Source organism: Trichomycterus rosablanca, chromosome 19, assembly GCF_030014385.1.
Source record: "Trichomycterus rosablanca isolate fTriRos1 chromosome 19, fTriRos1.hap1, whole genome shotgun sequence".
In the NCBI taxonomy this organism is placed as follows: Eukaryota; Metazoa; Chordata; class Actinopteri; order Siluriformes; family Trichomycteridae; genus Trichomycterus; species Trichomycterus rosablanca.
The window spans coordinates 3,371,906-3,391,118 of NC_086006.1; the positions used below are offsets into that span (position 1 = coordinate 3,371,906).

At 40.4% G+C, this 19,213-nt stretch overlaps 2 protein-coding genes across 3 annotated transcripts in view; one reads left to right on the top strand and one right to left on the bottom strand.

The window, feature by feature from the left end:
• The first annotated feature begins 5,799 nt into the window (after nt 1–5,799).
• mipa (major intrinsic protein of lens fiber a) overlaps nt 5,800–19,213 on the top strand; it is a 37,468-nt gene continuing 24,054 nt past the window's right edge. Inside the window, exons 1-4 of the mRNA XM_063015971.1 lie at nt 5,800–6,159; nt 7,729–7,893; nt 8,861–8,941; nt 10,025–10,225. Coding sequence (XP_062872041.1) covers nt 5,800–6,159; nt 7,729–7,893; nt 8,861–8,941; nt 10,025–10,210 — 792 coding nt within the window. The 3' untranslated portion in view covers nt 10,211–10,225. The remainder of the gene's footprint in view (nt 6,160–7,728; nt 7,894–8,860; nt 8,942–10,024; nt 10,226–19,213) is intronic.
• stat6 (signal transducer and activator of transcription 6, interleukin-4 induced) overlaps nt 15,811–19,213 on the bottom strand; it is a 40,477-nt gene continuing 37,074 nt past the window's right edge. For both annotated transcript variants that reach the window (XM_063015969.1, XM_063015970.1), the window contains one exon: nt 15,811–19,083. In XM_063015969.1, coding sequence (XP_062872039.1) covers nt 19,023–19,083 — 61 coding nt within the window. In that variant the 3' untranslated portion in view covers nt 15,811–19,022. The remainder of the gene's footprint in view (nt 19,084–19,213) is intronic.

Genomic DNA, 19,213 nt, shown 5'->3' on the forward strand with positions numbered 1-19,213 from the left:
AAGGTAAAGGATTTACTAAAGTCAGAGGACGTACATCGATTAGGCATAACATTATGACTTCACCTGTCAGTGCTCATAATGTTATGCCTCATCGGTGTAAACCTGTGGTGTCTTGTATGTACCAGCATTTTGGGAAAAGCTTTTCTTGTTCCAGCATCGTTAAGTATATTAACGTCCATGTTTTTTTGGGAATAGCATGTCCAACAAATTCGCGGTCAGGTGTCCAAATACTTAACAAAGTCAGCTTTAAGGCTTAAACCTAAGTTGGTACAGATACAGCAGTAAGACAGTAATGTTTTAGGTGGTGGTTTCGGTAGCTGTGAGTCTCTCATCCAGCAGGTGGCGCCTGATTCTTTATCGTTAGTGTCATGTTACCGGGCACCTAGTAGATAGAAAGCATGACTGGAAGTTTTAAATAATAATAATAAAACACGATTAAATTTGTATTTAAAAGTGTATTAACTATTGGGTTATTTAACCTACCCATCTATTTCAATGTCACTGATACCTGGAGCAGCTTAAATGAATCAGAATCCAGTGAAATAACATGATTATTCAAGGGCACAACAGTGGCTTTACTGAGGAGTTTGAGGTGTCTAGTGTTTTTAAAATTCTTATTTGACTGAAAAAGTGTTTCAAATTAACCCATGGACTTGAATTCATGGACATGGACTCAGTCTATGGTGGTAATCTCAGGATAAACCCACCTCTGCCAAACAACAATTCCGAAGTCCAGTGTGAATTTTTTAAAGCAGAAAAACAGTATAATGCCAGGAAACTTAAGTAAAGAAACTTAACAACCAAGAATAAATATTATTTTAACATGAAAAATGTAAAAATAAAAACATTTCACTTGTTTATATTATGTTAGTTACACTTTGCTGCCCTCTACTGGTAACACCCACCCTTATTGCAGCACGTTAGCACACTTCTCAGTGTGTTATTTTATTTATAAAAAAATAAAATAAAAATGACATTGATTGTGTTAAATACACAAACAGTCCAATAAAATTATTCTGTCCACATATTCCAACTTGTTTGAAAGCTGGGGTCAGAATGCAGGATCAGCCATTATATGCACAGCACTCTTGGACCTGGGAAGGTTTGGGCTCAACAGTGGTTGCCTGTGAATGACTGGTTTGATAAATCAGTTTCTTGTGTGACCTGAGGGTAAATATGGTATATAGTGGCATTTTATAATGACTTCCAAGTTACAACATATTCTGATGTTTTCTGTTCCAGCAAGTTAATTATTTTAATGTCCATGTTGTTTGAACAGCATGTTTAACACACTCATGGTTCAACAAACTTCTGATCTGCTGATGTTTTTGTATACAAAATTAGCTTTAAGGCTACATAACCTAAAACCTATGTAGGTTAAACATGTTTGTTTTAGACAGCTTGTAGATGTAGGGCATGACATTTCTGGCCCTGACATGTTCTATGAACTTGCTCTTGAAAGTGCTCAGTTTTCTAGTCTGGTTAAATGTGGGTAAAACAGGTACATTTGGTATTTAAATAAAAGCCAGCTCGCTCATAGGTGATGGATATTCATGGTTCTGGATAATTCAGGGCACTGGGAGTCCTGAGCCTGCACTTTTACGTTAATGGCTCAGTGACAGTGTGGAGTTTAGGGGGGTTCGATCCAGCCAGGAGTTTGTGCTTGTGTCAGCAGTCTGTGATAAAGGTAAAATAGAAAAATCCCTGTGCAAGCGGGTTTAAAAAGCCGGCCCTGTGTTCTGGGTGCTCTGTCTACAAAAGCTGGTTTACTGACCCATCAGCACGGTAATCCAGAGCACAATGGAAATGCACAAAGTTCGGAGTTTGGCTTCAGTGTGGGCGCTGCTTTCTGACACACAAACACCAGTGTATTTTTTTCAGTGCTGCCATTTTGGAAAACAACAGTGAACACGTAGATGGTGTCTATTTGCTACGTACATCTATGCTGTAAATCACTACAGCTGTTCTAATTCAGTTTTCCCATTTCTACCGAATTCTAACAGCTCTACACGCTTCTTGACACTCATAATGACTCCCTTCCAGAACCAAGTTATGCAAAATGCAATGGTACTGCTCTCTGATTAATTTGTACCATGTGAGTCAACATCAGAAGAGTTAACATAAAGGCTGTAGTCATGAAATAAACATCTGGGGTGACCAGATGTTTTGGGAAAGGGGGATCCTAACATTACACTAAGCTAGTGAGTTGAATATGTATATTTCGAATTTTTACATCAGTATAATCTGGGGCGGAGGGCTTTAGAGCATATCTGAATACTGGGGCAGACATGTACACCCAAATATATTTATTCTTAATAATAATGAATACAAGGCGGCACGGTTGCTCGGTGGGTAGCACTGTCGCCTCACAGCAAGAATGTCCTGGGTTCGATCCCCAGGCGGGGCGGTCCAGGTCCTTTCTGTGCGGAGTTTGCATGTTCTCCCCGTGTCTGCATGGGTTTCCTCCGGGTGCTCCAGTTTCATCCCACAGTCCAAAAACATGCAGTCAGGTTAATTGGAGACACTGAATTGCCCTAAAGGAGAATGGGTGTGTGTTTGTGTGTATGTGTGTGTGTGTATGTGTGTGTGTATGTGTATGTGTATGTGTATGTGTGTGTATGTGTGTCTGCCCTGCGATAGACTGGCGCCCTGTCCAGGGTGTTACTGCGTGCCTTGTGCCCATTGAAAAGCTGGGATAGGCTCCAGCACCCCCCTGCGACCCTAATTGGATAAGCGGTTAAGACAGTGAGTGAGTGAGTGAGTAATAATGAATACATTGTCATTGCATTCCCTCTCCAAAATCCAGGGGACGTGTCAGTCCTGTAAATAGATTTTATTTTACTACAAGTACGTCTAAATGTGATTGTAAGTCCAGGTTCTGATTGAAAGACTCTTTGGTGCACTCATAAATTATTACCATGCAGCCTCTTAAGCATATTTAATTTGCTTAACAGCTTTAAAAGCACCTAACAATCCTTGAATAATCATTCTGTTCTGTAGAAGGTAAACGCTACATGTTAAGTTCCATTAAAACTGTGTTCTTTAGCAGGAACGATGCAATCAAAGACAATAAAGTGTTCCTGCTAGCATTTGGTCTTCATATAATGAAAAGGTAAATAGATGAGTGCAGCAGTATTCTTTCAGTGTTACTCTCATCTGTATGATAGAGGCTCAGCACTCGCCCCTCCTGCTCCCTCCTCGACTCTAACATTGATTTTCCAGAGATTCCCTGCACAGCTCAACTGGCTCACAATGTAAAAGCCTGGCTAATCAGTTCTGCACCGAACAGGCTGGCAATGCCCTGATTGAGCAGACTGCATGGCAAAGCATGGTTCAACTGAAGGTGTGTAGGCTGGTGTGGTGTCAGGTATCTTAAATCAGATCGTGTTTATACTTGTAGCTCAGTTCCCTCGGTCCAGACCAACCAAGAAATTGAGTACACATTATTTCAAACATAATGAGTCCAGCAAACCCTGAACCCTTAGAGTCAGAACAGCGCACCACGCTGGGATTGATGCACTAATCAGGGTTGTGTGTACCTGTTAGTAGTGTTACCAATTAGAAACACAGCTCACACTCTCACATTGCTTTTAGTGTCACGTCCTGTGTTTGGTTCATTTACAAGCCTTTAGTTGGGACAGTGGTAGCCTAGTGGGTAGAGCTTTGGGCTATCAACTGGAAGATTGGCGGTTCAAATCCAGGCTCTGCTATCCAGCCACTGTTGGGCTCTTGAGCAAGGCCCTAAACCCTGTCTGTTCCAGTGGCACTTTATGATGTCTGACCCTGCGCTCTGACCCCAGCTTCCAAACAAGCTGGGATATGCAAAGAAAGAATTTCATTGTACTGTATGCCTGTATATGTATGTATGACAAATAAAGTATATCTTCTTCTAGTTTGTTTTGTGTTCATACCTAAACGAATCACACAAGAATTTGTTTAAAAACGGACCGAGACGTCCCTGCTCAGGGGCTTTCGGTCCACTTATTTGGTGCACCCCAGAGTTTGAAAGGAAGGGTTCACATTTACTGTAAAGTACCACACTAACATAGCAATCATACCAGTGTATAAACACAAGTTTTAGAGAGGTGCTGTATTTAAGAACTCATGATTATGATACTATTTAATCAGTGCTTTTAGATTGTAAGAGAATCAGATTTCTCGTGGTATTCTCACACTGGTGCACCATTTCTATTTTTGGTATTTAGCAGACGCTTTTTTATTCAAAGCGACTTACATTACAGTTACAGTGTATAGTCTGAGCAACTGAGGGTTAAGGGCCTTGCTCAAAGGCCCAACAGCAGCAACCTGGCAGTAATGGGGCTTGAACCAGCGATCTTCTGATTACTAGTCCAGTGCCCTAACCACTAGCTATGGCTTGCCCTGTGCACCAATTGTGTAGAAACATGAATCAACAATAATAATAATCATGGACAAGAGAGAAACTGAGCGAGAGTTCTTACATAGTGTACTACTTAAATGGGATCTAAATAATAATAATAATAATTAATAAATAATAATAATAAAGTTTTATAATTTTATAAAAGTATAATGATTATGTACAACCCATTTAACTATTATGAGGCAAAGTTATACTTTTACAGGGACAGTGGTAGCCTAGTGGGTATAGCGTTGGGCTGTCAATCAGTTGTCGGCTCAAGTTCAGGCTCTGCTATGCAGCCACTGTTGGACCCCTGAGCAAGGCCCTCTCTGCTCCGAGGGTGCAGTACGATGGCTGGGATACCTGGAAAAACAATTTCCTTGTACTGTACTCGTGTATATATTTATGAGGGATCTTCAAAAAGTTTCCTCACTTTTATATTTTGGTTGGAAGCGGTGAGGGTGGAAGGAGTAATCGGTCGTGCCTGAGAGACTGAGAGACGCTTATAGTCCGGATTTAGCTCCATCTGATTTCCACCTTTTTGGAAGCTTTAAGGGGAAAAAAAATTTCATGTGATGATGATGTGAAAGTCCGGAAACTTTTTGAAGAACCCTCGTATATGACAAATAAAATAATCCTTCTTCATTATTTTTAATCATTTGCTTACAACAAGAGGAAATTAAGAGCAGCCGATTCACCTTCTGTCTGTGTTTGAAAGGTGAAAGCCAATCAGAATAACCTTATGGGAGACACCCGAAGCGGACATGGGAAAACAAGCCCAATATGCTCACGAGCAGTGATCAGGGACGAAAATCAAAGCAATGTTCCCAGGATGCATTTTGCTATGTGATACCCACTATACCAGCTGCATCATCAAGCCTGTTGGTGGTATTTTTATAGGTAAAGAACTGCATTATGTTCCTCTTTCAGGCATGTTAACTGTAAAACAGCACTGATTTGTGCGGCGTGGACCATGAACTAGAGGTTAGGCTGTGTGTATGAGAGAAGGGTTGAGAATTTCTGATTTGATTCCTGTATTGTCCCCTCACCCCTCCCACAGGGCTGCAGGGGGCTAACAGCGTCACGTTTGCCAGAGGGCGTTATAAATGCACGGGTACGTCGGGCCCACAGACAGGGGCTGAATGTCTGCAGGACACACTCAACTTTTGTCTCTCCATGTCCCCTTATTACCACTGACCTGTATTTAGACAGATGCAGATGATGACAGGTAGACACATGGCCTTTTGACAAGAGCAGTAAGCTAACTGAGTAGAACTGGCGTTGATTTGTGTACATACGTTTCTGTAGTTCGCGACGTCTTCAGCTCTTACGTTTAGAACTTTGTATTGATTTTGATTTGCAAGTTTATTCGAAGTTTACATCCCTCCAGTTGTTGAGCTTGCCTTACAGCCGCTGCAGCCATGTGGGAGTTCCGCTCTCTGTCTTTTTGGCGGGCGGTTTTCGCCGAGTTCTACGGCACCATGTTCTTCGTCTTCTTCGGGCTCGGTGCGGCCCTGCGCTGGACCAGCAGCTCCTATAACGTGCTCCAGGTGGCCTTCTGCTTCGGGATGGCCGCAGCCACGCTCATCCAGTCGATAGGCCACATCAGCGGCGGCCACATCAACCCGGCCGTCACCTTCGCCTACGTGATCAGCTCCCAGATGTCCCTGTTTCGTGCCTTCTTCTACATCTGCGCTCAGTGTCTGGGGGCGCTGGCCGGGGCTGCTGTGCTGTACGGGGTGACACCGAGCAATGTGAGAGGAAACCTGGCTCTTAACACAGTAAGTCAGTCGAGCCGTCTTCTGCTGTCTAACAACTAGAAACTAGACAAGTTCAACAAACAGTATAATGTTTTATGATTTTACAGTTTGTAAAACTGATAAATAGTCAAAATATCAAGTCAAAATCTGCTTGTGTAACTAAATTGACTATGTGACTAAATAGATCAGTCCAAATATGACTGATCTATTTATATGATTTATTTGCACCGAGCATTTGAGTTGCAAGATCCTTAGTTTGGAAACTGACCCTTTTATTCCCATTATGATTGTCTGACAGGAACTCACTAACTGTTCCTTATTAAATCATCACTAAATTATTCAGTGGAAGTCAAAGTTGAGCCAATATAAATTTCCACAATTATAAGAGATGTGAACACAAGGGCTGCTCATGTTCATCTTTTATTCACAAACTGATCAGTGTTGTTGGCTTCCTGAGGTCTGATCACATTTGTGAATAAACAGAGCTTTAGTTCCTTTCTGTTCTTCACTAACTATTTAGTGGTTTAGCACAGAAAACAGAACATCAGACTTTGATTCTCTACACTGACAGATCGATCCCTGCGCTGCGTGATTGTATTTGTGTACTCACTTTAATAACTTTATTTGGGCACTTGGGTCTTTGTCATTTGGGTGGTAAACAAGCAGTCTTGGCTTTTTCACCACCCCCTCTTAAAACTGTCACCCTTATAAATAGTTAGATATAATCCAACAACCATCAAAAAGCAGGTCTGCCATGAAGTGGAAGCTGCTGGAACACAGGTACACTGTTCACAGTCAAGTAAGCTTTACTTTCCCATGAGCTTATGGGTCACATGTCCATGTCAACAAACTTGACGTTAAACTTTAAAATGCCAGCTTGCTGTATTCAAGGTATTAACAAACTAAAGTAAATAAATAATTAATTTGCATTTCTTAGTTTCTTGGGATTATACCAACAACAAACAATTCATAATTTTTTTTACTAGTGCACACAGTATTTGTTTAATGAGCCTCTACCAGACAGTTGAGAATCACAAAAATGATGCATTTTCATGGATAATTCTTCAGCTGCTAGTTTGACACATGTTAGAAAGGCTGTTTTCTTTACAACCATCTAGCAATATTTTAGAGTTTACCAAACATCAACCAAGCAGTAGATATGGCCCAAAAACATTATTTAAACACAGCTTATTTTTACCCAAGTATTTAGACTCAAAGTAAGCTTAACCAAATGGTTGAGAAGACCATTAAAAGGGTTAAATAGCTGCTGTATCGTTTTAGAAATCCCTCAAACTTATTAAAAATGTATTTCCTTTTGAGGAAGAAGGTGTTTTATTCACTCAGTTATAGAGAAAAATCAGTTGCATTGTCTTTTTTGTATGTAAACTTCTGACATACCCCTAAATACTGTATATTTAAGTCTCAGATTGAGTAATAACCACCGCAAGTGTGAGCTAAACATTACATTAACCACAATTCCATCACTGATGTCACTGTAGACTTAACATTTCTCAATAACAATAGTATAATTGTGAAAGAATAAAATAACAGTGCTGACTCTGTGCTTCTCATGTCATTTCCTGTGGTTAGCTGCAGCCTGGCATCAGCCTGGGCATGGCAACCACCATCGAGGTGTTTCTCACTCTGCAGCTGGTGGTTTGTGTGTTTGCCGTGACCGACGAGAGGCGTAACGGACGACTGGGTTCTGCTGCTCTATCCATCGGGTTCTCTGTTTTCATGGGTCATCTGTTCGGGGTAAGAGTCACTCAGGAGGGGATCAATTATTACAAGTTTTATCAGTTTGAAAGGAAACTTTTATGAATTAGTTTGAATGACTCAAATGGGCTTTAAAATGTGGAACTCTATCTAGTCTTTTATTCCAAAGTTTTTAGTATCAAGAACATAATGCGTACATGTACGACTTTTAAACTTCCAACAGGGAAGCGCTTAATGTTTATTTATAGGTTAAATAAATAAATAAATAATAATAATATTACATTTTATTTATGGGTGCCTTTCAAAACACTCAAGGACACCTTACAATACAAAACATCAGTACATAATTAATTACACAGATTAAGGGTAGGCAAGTTTAAAGAAGTACGTTTTAAGGCATGTTTTGAAACTAGGGAATGAATCAATGGTGCGAATGTCAGGAGGGAGACAGTTCCAGAGATGTGGGGCAGAGTAGCTAAAGGCTCTAGCCCCCATAGTAGACAGACAGACCAAAGGAGTAGATAATTGGAGGGCAGTTATGGTTTTAAATTATGGTTTACAGTCTACTGCTTATTATTTAATCATTAAAATTAACTACATTAATTCACAAACCTCTTCATTAAGCTAACCTGTCACTTGGGAAGTATTATGTCCCTTTAATAATTGATCATTAGGGGTGATACATCTACAGGATTTAACATGGACTTAAATTTGCAATGCAGCCACTGTTGGGCCCTTACAAGCTGAGATGAAAGTTGGTGTAGCAGATAAAATAATATGTAAATTGGAATAGTATTTAAATAGTCAAACTAGTTTTAAAAGCCCAGCAGCTACATGGGAATCTGGCAAGGTTTAACACACGCTTCCTCTTCAAAACAGGCTCAGAGGTGAGCTATGTCCATGACGGTGTCAGGATTCAAGTAAACTAAGAGAAATAAAGTAAACTATAAGTTTATGCACTTATGTACTCAAGTCTTGTAAAGAAAATCTCACAAATGTGTTGCAGATGTACTACACTGGTGCTGGAATGAACCCTGCCAGGTCCTTCGCACCAGCTGTGCTCTTCAGGAACTTCATCAACCACTGGGTAAGACGAGGTTAAGTTTAGGTGTGTGTAGTTCTTTTGGCAAATGTATTTCAAAAGTGAAACAGGATCGAGTCCAAGAAGAGAGCTCAGATTTACGTTCAGACTGGCAGTGTTTTTTCACCTCTCGTCGCCCGAATTGCTGATCACTCATCGCCTTGTGTTCGTATTGAAAGCGCTATCATCGGCTGTGGCCATTTGGTTGCCAGGGTTTAATAACATGCTATGGCAGTACAGCGTCATTTACTGACTAGCAACCTCAGAGCATATAGATCACAAATCAGATTCCTTTCCACCCGTTTTTAACCACAAATCAGACGTGTTCCCGCTACAAATCAAAATCCGGGAGGGAAACCGCTCATCTATAAATTCCATCCCCGTGTAGTCCATCACTGTCTGTGCTGTGAACATGCCAAGAAAACTGTTTGTTCTTTGAGATAGCTGCCATCTATTTGCTCATTTTAAATAGCTAGAATAGTTGACATCTGTTCTAAGTTTGACACTGAGACGATGAGTTTCTCCTCCGTCTCTAGCAGGAATGATTATCGAGGGACCAAAATTGGAGTGTACCATTTTAAAGTGGTGACGGTAATGTGCATACCAATCTACTAAATGCTCAATTCCTACTGGTAATTCCCACTTCGCTTCGTTCCTAATTTGCAAAACTTGGCTGACTTTGCCCACTTTGGGTTGCCAAAGTTTACTCTGCCTCCTGTTGCCGGAAATCACCAGCTCTAATTGAAAATAAATGACAGCTGGTCGCTTTGTTGTGTCTCATTGCTGCCGGTCTCAGTTTGGGAAGAGTGCATGAGTGGCTTTCTTTTAGTCTGTTAGATTGAAATGGGATTTGAACTAGCTACCTTTTTGATAAGACCTGGTTCCACACTCCTGGGACCAAAAATGGTTTCTTGGTGGTTAATACATCTACGTTTACTATGTTTGAACCCATGATAAGTAGAGTTCCTTGATGGACAACATGGATAATTAAAATGTCCCATGTAGGAAATGAGCTGTAGTAGAATTTTACAAATCGGTAAATATAACCCCACATTTCTCTCTCTCTCTCTCTGTGTCTCTGTGTAACAGGTGTACTGGGTTGGTCCACTGATCGGTGGTGCTGTTGGCGCTCTTCTCTATGACTTTGTGCTGTTCCCACGTATGCTCGGTTTCTCAGAGAGAATCGCTGTGCTCAAAGGCAGTCGACCCGCCGAAACCGATGGCCAGCAGGACACGCGGGGAGAGCCCATCGAGCTCAAAACGCAGGCCCTGTAAACACGTTCAGGAAAGGTTGGCTTCCTTAACCCTAGATTATCTGCACGGCCGAGCTATCACCTAGCATATCCATATCTTTCCCATAGCCTACCGTACACCCCACACGATACATTCTACACCCCACACCATTCACCTGACGCCCCACCTTACCGGACTGAAGAACTTAGAGAAGGACTATGCCGCAGAGAACGGCAGTTTGTGGCTAAATGTGCTCAGGACAGGGACGGGCGTGCGCTACAGTAGGGCCGTGACCTTCTTCCTGCAGGCTTTTCAGATTCAGTTTTTGATTTGCTACCACAGAATTTCAGGACAACTCTCTTAACATGCTTTGTGTGTGTGTGTGTGTGTGTGTGTGCATGCATGTGTGTTTTACTGAGTTTTTATTTTGGCTTTTCATTCCGATCAAACTGTGGATCTTATTCTTCTGAAACGAAGGAAAAGACCCCCCAGGTTTCCACAGACTGTAGATCAGTGGTGCTTTACATCCACTGGGTAGCAGAAATGGTCAGTCTTGAATGCAGTATCTTCATTTTTTTGAGTCAAAAAATGAACCTCTGCACTTTTGCCTACAATTTTCAAGTCTTTCACTGTTGCAACACCAGATGACGATGAATAATTCCAGTCCAGAGAGTCCAGTGTTCCTGGAAATTCGACACATTGACCGATGGGTCTAAGTTTTATCCTCTTGGCCGAGCACCAGTTCTTGAACTTGTGCTATGCTGTCATGGGTACGCACGCTTTCTGTTCTGCGCTGAGCTTTTCTCCTTTTTTCCAGTTTTTCTTTGGAAATTCAACAGGTAAATTCATCTCATACAGTTTATAACCTTTAATCAGATACGAGCTCTTCATTAAAATTCTGTCCTATGTGCTGAAAACCACTTTATATTATATATGGTACAATATTGTTGTCTACTGCTGTTAATTACAAACACAAATGGTTGTCATGGCAAACAATATACAGTGTATCACAAAAGTGAGTACACCCCTCACATTTCTGCAGATATTTAAGTTTATCTTTTCATGGGACAACACTGACAAAATGACACTTTGACACAATGAAAAGTAGTCTGTGTGCAGCTTATATAACAGTGTACATTTATTCTTCCCTCAAAATAACTCAATATACAGCCATTAATGTCTAAACCACCGGCAACAAAAGTGAGTACACCCCTTAGTGAAAGTTCCTGAAGTGTCAATATTTTGTGTGGCCACCATTATTTCCCAGAACTGCCTTAACTCTCCTGGGCATGGAGTTTACCCGAGCTTCACAGGTTGCCACTGGAATGCTTTTCCACTCCTCCATGACGACATCACGGAGCTGGCGGATATTCGAGACTTTGCGCTCCTCCACCTTCCGCTTGAGGATGCCCCAAAGATGTTCTATTGGGTTTAGGTCTGGAGACATGCTTGGCCAGTCCATCACCTTTACCCTCAGCCTCTTCAATAAAGCAGTGGTCGTCTTAGAGGTGTGTTTGGGGTCATTATCATGCTGGAACACTGCCCTGCGACCCAGTTTCCGGAGGGAGGGGATCATGCTCTGCTTCAGTATTTCACAGTACATATTGGAGTTCATGTGTCCCTCAATGAAATGTAACTCCCCAACACCTGCTGCACTCATGCAGCCCCAGACCATGGCATTCCCACCACCATGCTTGACTGTAGGCATGACACACTTATCTTTGTACTCCTCACCTGATTGCCGCCACACATGCTTGAGACCATCTGAACCAAACAAATTAATCTTGGTCTCATCAGACCATAGGACATGGTTCCAGTAATCCATGTCCTTTGTTGACATGTCTTCAGCAAACTGTTTGTGGGCTTTCTTGTGTAGAGACTTCAGAAGAGTCTTCCTTCTGGGGTGACAGCCATGCAGACCAATTTGATGTAGTGTGCGGCGTATGGTCTGAGCACTGACAGGCTGACCCCCCACCTTTTCAATCTCTGCAGCAATGCTGACAGCACTCCTGCGCCTATCGTTCAAAGACAGCAGTTGGATGTGACGCTGAGCACATGCACTCAGCTTCTTTGGACGACCAACGCGAGGTCTGTTCTGAGTGGACCCTGCTCTTTTAAAACGCTGGATGATCTTGGCCACTGTGCTGCAGCTCAGTTTCAGGGTGTTGGCAATCTTCTTGTAGCCTTGGCCATCTTCATGTAGCGCAACAATTCGTCTTTTAAGATCCTCAGAGAGTTCTTTGCCATGAGGTGCCATGTTGGAACTTTCAGTGACCAGTATGAGAGAGTGTGAGAGCTGTACTACTAAATTGAACACACCTGCTCACTATGCACACCTGAGACCTAGTAACACTAACAAATCACATGACATTTTGGAGGGAAAATGACAAGCAGTGCTCAATTTGGACATTTAGGGGTGTAGTCTCTTAGGGGTGTACTCACTTTTGTTGCCGGTGGTTTAGACATTAATGGCTGTATATTGAGTTATTTTGAGGGAAGAATAAATTTACACTGTTATATAAGCTGCACACAGACTACTTTTAATTGTGTCAAAGTGTCATTTTGTCAGTGTTGTCCCATGAAAAGATATACTTAAATATCTGCAGAAATGTGAGGGGTGTACTCACTTTTGTGATACACTGTATATATATATATATATATATATATATATATATATATATATATATATATATATATATATATATTTTCTATTTTATTTATGCGTTTTCTCCCATTTTCTCCTGATTTATTGTAGTCAATTTGTCTTCCGCTGCTGGGGGATCCCTGATTGCAGTCGAGGTGGGTATATTGCCACTCAGCCCTTAGTGGAACCCTTTTTCACCCATGCACTCTGCACAGCTGCCTCTCTATCTGCTAATCAGGGTCCTTACACAGTGTTTGAAGACTCCACCCATATAGTCCGGTCATCCTGCCCTAGCAGAACCGTTTCTGCTGCAGGCACTGTCAATTATGCCCGCTAGATGGCACCCGGCCGACCGGTGGCAACGCCGAGTTTCAAACCGATGAGTTCAGAATCTCGGCGCTGGTGTGCTAGTGGAATACTCGCTGTGCCACCTGGGCGCCAACAATATTTTAACTAAGATAAATGATTTCACTGTTGTGTCCAACAATGAAAGAATTTTGAAAACTGACCAACATTTGCCCAAGTTATGGATAAAAGTACAGAGGTTCAATTCTTTTGACTCACAGTGTAAATATTCAGCTATTAATGCCTAGAAATGCCCCCCCCTGTAGTAGGTAGAGAATCTCAGGCCTAAACAACCTTTACAATCAACTGTAGTTAGTTACAGAATCATGGTGATGTTTGTTTTTATTTCAAAAGGTTTACATAGTGTTCAGTGTTTGGCACCGGTAGCAGAAACAACAAGAAGTAACTTTTCAAATAAATTCTGCTTTTTAGAGTAGTTTCATTTTGCCGATACACTTCAGTTTTTCTTGAGTTTATTTGTCAGACGTTCAGCTTTGTGCTCGTAATTTATTTATTTTTCTGTGGATACATCTATATTGGTAAGTAAGTAAATACTTTTGAATACACTTACATAAGCTACTCAATCCACCACTGGTGTTGGCGCTTGTTTACCACTTATCTGACACTACAGTTCTTATTTTTCATTTTAAATCACTGCTGTATATCTTCTGCTCTGACTTTGCAGGTCTAGCTTTATTGTCTGGACTAGATGGTGTGGTGATTGTGTTGTGGATCTTTTCCTGTCTGTGTTTACTCTGTTTTTAAGATAAGAAAAGTGAATGACCATGCAGTGACCCATCTTTATTTTATTGCCCTTGGAGAGGAACTCATGTACGAATGTTTAACGTCCGTTCCCAGCTGAATTATCTATGAAAAGACAGACTGAGGTCGTGTTAAACGTGAATATTTTGCTTGTGCATTTCAAGAAATCAAACAGGTAGAAATGAGTCCTTTATCTCTGCTTTATCTCCCATTTCATCTCATACTTTCTTTATCCAACCATCAAAGATGATTCACACATTAAGGACTGAAGATACAGGAGAGGCTGTTGCTTATGGCCCTATTTAAAGTTTTTTCAACAGTTTCCTTTAAGTTTACACGAGAACTAAACCCATTTGCAGTTGAAATGGAGTGTACAGTGTTACTTTTGTCATGTTTTTAATGTAAACTGCTTGTTCAGATGAGATAAATACAGATAAATGACTGACTTGAGTAAGTGAATGTCTCTTTATTGATGAGTTTGGAGTCATAGATGAACAGAACTCATCTCCAGTGTCATCATGATAATCCCTTTTCCTGATTAGTATTGCACTGTGCACTGAGTTCAGAGTCTTTCTAGAAGCCACAAGCCACAAAACAGGAAATGCCCGGAACGAGACCAAAATATCCCAAAGCATCAAACGTTCACTAACTCACTTATTAAGCCAATTTAACTACTGACATGTTGTTGGAGGTTTGAAGAAACTGAAGTATCCAGAGGAAAAGATAGATCTCTGCAGACAGTAACTAAAATTAAGATTAAAACCAGGACATGAGCTGATTAAAAACAAACAAATAAATAAAAGGTCAGAAAAATCTGTTTTCCCCAAGATCATGTGGATAGGTGGGCATTTGCACATTGTTTATCCACAGAATAGATACCTGAGACCACAGGACACCTTCAGACGTCTTGTGGCGTCCATGTCTTGGCAAATCAGAGTTGTTTTGACAGCACAATAGGCTGATCATAAGCATGATTTGGTTTGTCTGTGTACAGAGAAGAACTGATAAGTTTGGTGGAATGTCTCTGATGTGTTGTGGCAGCTCTTCGGCAGGATACGGCCAATTTAGTCTTTACATACTATAAAGTAAGATAAGATACGATAGATAGCCTTTTATTTTCGCACAGGGGGAAATTTGCAAGGCTTTTGCACAGCCATCCCAGTTCTCTGACCTGAACCTCACTTAAAGCTGTGGTTCGACCCAAGTGAAGTCCAGAAGAGAGGACTTTGGAGCCTGCATGATAGGGAGAGATTCAGTTTTGATGTGCAATCAGATTTATTGCTTTGTATTCTTCAACTGCATCAAGTAAAACAAGAGAAAACTCTGGCACAGAGGAAAGTGCTAGCAAAGGAAGGTTGTGCCAAAAATTGTGATGGGTTTTCGTTAAAACAGATATGCTTCTTTTTACCTTTACTTTCCTCACATTACCAGTGCATAATTGAGCTAATTAAGGTATTTTTATAATCTTTTTTATTTATCATTATCAAGGGTACCATTTTTTTGAGAAAAAAACATTATTCTACAATTAAATTATTTGCTGGTTGCATTTGAACAATGTGTATTTTATTTCTGTATATACTTTTAAATACAAAATACAAACAGGATGTATTTCATTAAAAAAACTGTCGGTGGAAAGAAGTTGAGAACAATTTAAGGCTACTGGAGTGTGTTTATACCTGCAGAAAGTTACTGTTTTTGTTCCCATCTTCACTTTTTTTAATATACTGACTCCTAATTTCCCCCAACATAGCACTCAAAACACGAAAGAGTAATGTACAAAAGTAAAAACAGTATTGTCACAAGACTATTATTATGGATACATACAGAAGACAAATATATTTGATTAAAAAAGCAGAAGATTTAAAGGTGGGTGTAAAACACTGCACTACGATGACAGGTCCCCGTTGTTTTTAATGAGTTTGTGTGTGAAAGTACATGCACCATACAGATACAGGTTTTAAATGGAAGCCTATGAACAATTTCATGCTTATGAACATTTTTACATACATTTCTGTGTAAGACCAACGTAAGTGCTAAAAGTGAAAATGAAAACAAAAGGTACTGCTGTATAGATCATATCTGCTCATATACTGTACTGAAAACGAATCACATGATAGAACGATATGGTTCTGAATACTGAATATTACCTGCATTCTCAGAGAAAAAGCCATTAATAATCACACTTGTGCTTAAAAGGTTCATCTTAGCTGCGATTCTGTGATTTACAATAAAGTGATCAGACGTTACTGAAAGGTGAAGATGAAAACGAATCATCCGGCCCAGACGACACAAAGAGATGTGGCAGAACTGCACAGTAAAGTGTCTTAAACCTTTTATAACCAGCTCCTGAATTAGCTGTATGCTTGATAAAGATGAGTTAAAAGGTTATAGCATCTTATAACGTCCTTGTGATTTTTAGTGCAAATACGATACACTGGAACAGATGTTATACAACATTTATAAGAACAGATATAAAATAGTCGGGTTTTTATATCTTTTGCTTTGTATTGTTTACATGTACAGCATTTAGCGGACGCTTTTAAAAGCAACTGAGGCTCAGGGGTCTTGCTAAGGAGCCCAGCAGGGGCAACTCGGACGGGGTTTGGAATGAACCAGTGACCTTCAGATCACTAGTCCAGTAGCTCAACCACTAAGCTACCACAACTGCCCTTCAGCACAGATTTAGTGCTGGTATATTGTAATTATAACAATTATTTTGACTGTCTGGATTTTTATTTTGGTGAAACAATTGTATTTAAATTCAAGGTTTAAGGACTCTCGTGAATTAATAATTAACCACATTAAAAAATATACTTTTTTAACCATCTTAATCAAGGATGGCGGTAATTCTGAAGCTGACAGTAAAAATCCTCTTTACAGGTGAAGACTTTGCCGCTTTGGTTAAACTCTTGGTCCTTTTAATAAAGTAAAATGTACAGGGAATTTTAAAACACAGATCAACCTCAATGGCTTGAACAGACGCCAAAGATAAAGATTTATACCATTTACAATAACACAATGTCAGACCAGAACCTCACTGAGCTGAAGACCAGGACAGAACCTGCACTGCATTTAGGTTCCTGTTTAAAATCCTCTCAGGGTACCGACGTTTTTTATTGAAATGTCCCGCAGTATATCAAAGGGGATCCCAGTGAGCACGAATGCATTTTATACACATGGAAAAAAGCCAGATGTCTTCACCAGATGTTAATGAGATATCCAGATATTTGTCCTCGTGAGTGAGATGCTCATATACAGGACGTTAGGGCTGAGCAGAACCATTTAAACACAGACGTTAGTTTCTGGGTTACTTTATACATTAAAACTGACCAACAGGCAGATTTAAAGGCAGATTGTAATCTGAACTCACTGTAGTTGAATTCATTGTTGGTATAATTTATGTCACAGGATGTTTTGGTCCCAGTGCCATTAACACTGATTTGTGTGAATTTAGCCCAATTTATATTGTTAATTACTCTCGGTCACGTCTGGATTTTTAGACTTGTAGACTTTCTGTTTTGTGATATTAATAAAAAAGCTATTAAAGCATTTAAATATCCAGGATGAGTTGTTTGGTTAGTGCTTCGTTTATAATAAAAGTCTACGTAGTCTATGGTAATAAAACATTTATAATGCTGAATAAAAATGAACATCTTCACGAGTTTAAATCTCAGCTCTGCTACCGGCAGGCTGGGCACCTAAATGAACAATAAATTGCTCATCCCAGGATGGTAGTTACAGACGGGATTCCTCATAACTACTCCAATTACGACCTCTGCTGGATGATGGAGTGCATGAGTCTGTGTACGTGATACAGATCTTTATAAATCTTTATAAACCCTGCTCAAGCAGGTGAAAAGAAGAGGTCGGCTACTGCACACGTGTTAGTCACGGCTCTCCTCGGTCAGGTCAGCAGCAGAGGAGGAAACGAAATGCAATCAGATATGCAATCAAAATCAACTAAATTCAGACGATGCTTGTCGGGGTTCGAATCTCAGCTGTGCTATCAGTTGGTCTGGCTGTGTCTGAGGAGCGAGGTGACTGAACAGCTTGGCTCTCAGTGCCAGCCCCGAGCCCGGAAAAAAGAAAGGGCATCCGGCCAAATCAGGTATACCAACCAGAATAATAGGAAGGCAGCTGAATACAAAATAATAATGAAACTTTAAAAATATAATAATAATTTAATAATAATTTAGAGGAATTACGACTGTGTGGGATTAACTGCTGTAGACCAAACCTGAGGTCATAAATTGTTGGATGTTTTAAACTGTAAGTGATGAGTATATTTCTTTGTTTATTTCTGTAAATGGACTGGGGGGGGAGTGTATGGACACTTTGTAAACGTATAACAAAGTTAAAACTGTACAGAAAACACTTTTAATCATAAAGGTAAAGATGTTAAATTTGCATAATGTCTGGTTTTTAAATCAGGACAGACTAGCCTGGTCATTTACTGACATCTACTGACATCTCTGATCGGTGTCGGTGCTCGCTGGGTCATGCTAATGATAAACACTAATGCCTGCTAACAGCCACAGTCAGGAATTTCAGATCTGAGTACGAGCTAAATTGAGTTTTAAATTTGAACACTAAACATCAGTAATTGTGATTCATTTGGATATAATAAAGTGGAATACATGCTGTCAATTCCAAAACTCCTGACTGTAGGAGGAAGGGTGGATGAAAGATGAAAGATGAAGATACGCTGGAGTAAAATGACACAGTAGAAACGGGAAGCGTAGCAAAACTGTGCTTATTCACTCCAGCACTTACAGGATTAAAGCTTAAACCCCTTTTATTAACAAGTCACTGGAAATAAAATCAGATTTGGAGACGTGAGCGAAGTGAAGATTAAAGAGCAACCATGAAGCTTGATTGTAAAAAAAACAGGCAAAAGCGAGTGAGCTTTTCTGCACATCCTTAGTGTAGCAGGCCACCGGATATCATACCACGAAGATGAGCCGAGTTCCATCCACGGGGAGCTTTCTGATTCACTCTGCGCCCCGAAAGGAAACCGAACGCCGAGTGTTAGCGTGTGTGTTTGCACGCAAGGCTGTGCTTCTGTTTCTAGCAGGAAGACGGCTCCAGTCTTTCGCATCATAGCTAAGTGCTTAATATCTTGACAAGGTCATCCAGCTCCATGTTACTTGGTGCATCTGCTGCCCTGATAACAAAAAAAATGGGGTTTGAACTTACCAAATCTGTTATTTATTGCGGGTAAATAAAACTCCTGAATAAGATAAGACAAGATGATAAGATGGTGTGCAGTACGATGGTGAAAGGAAGGTTTATGT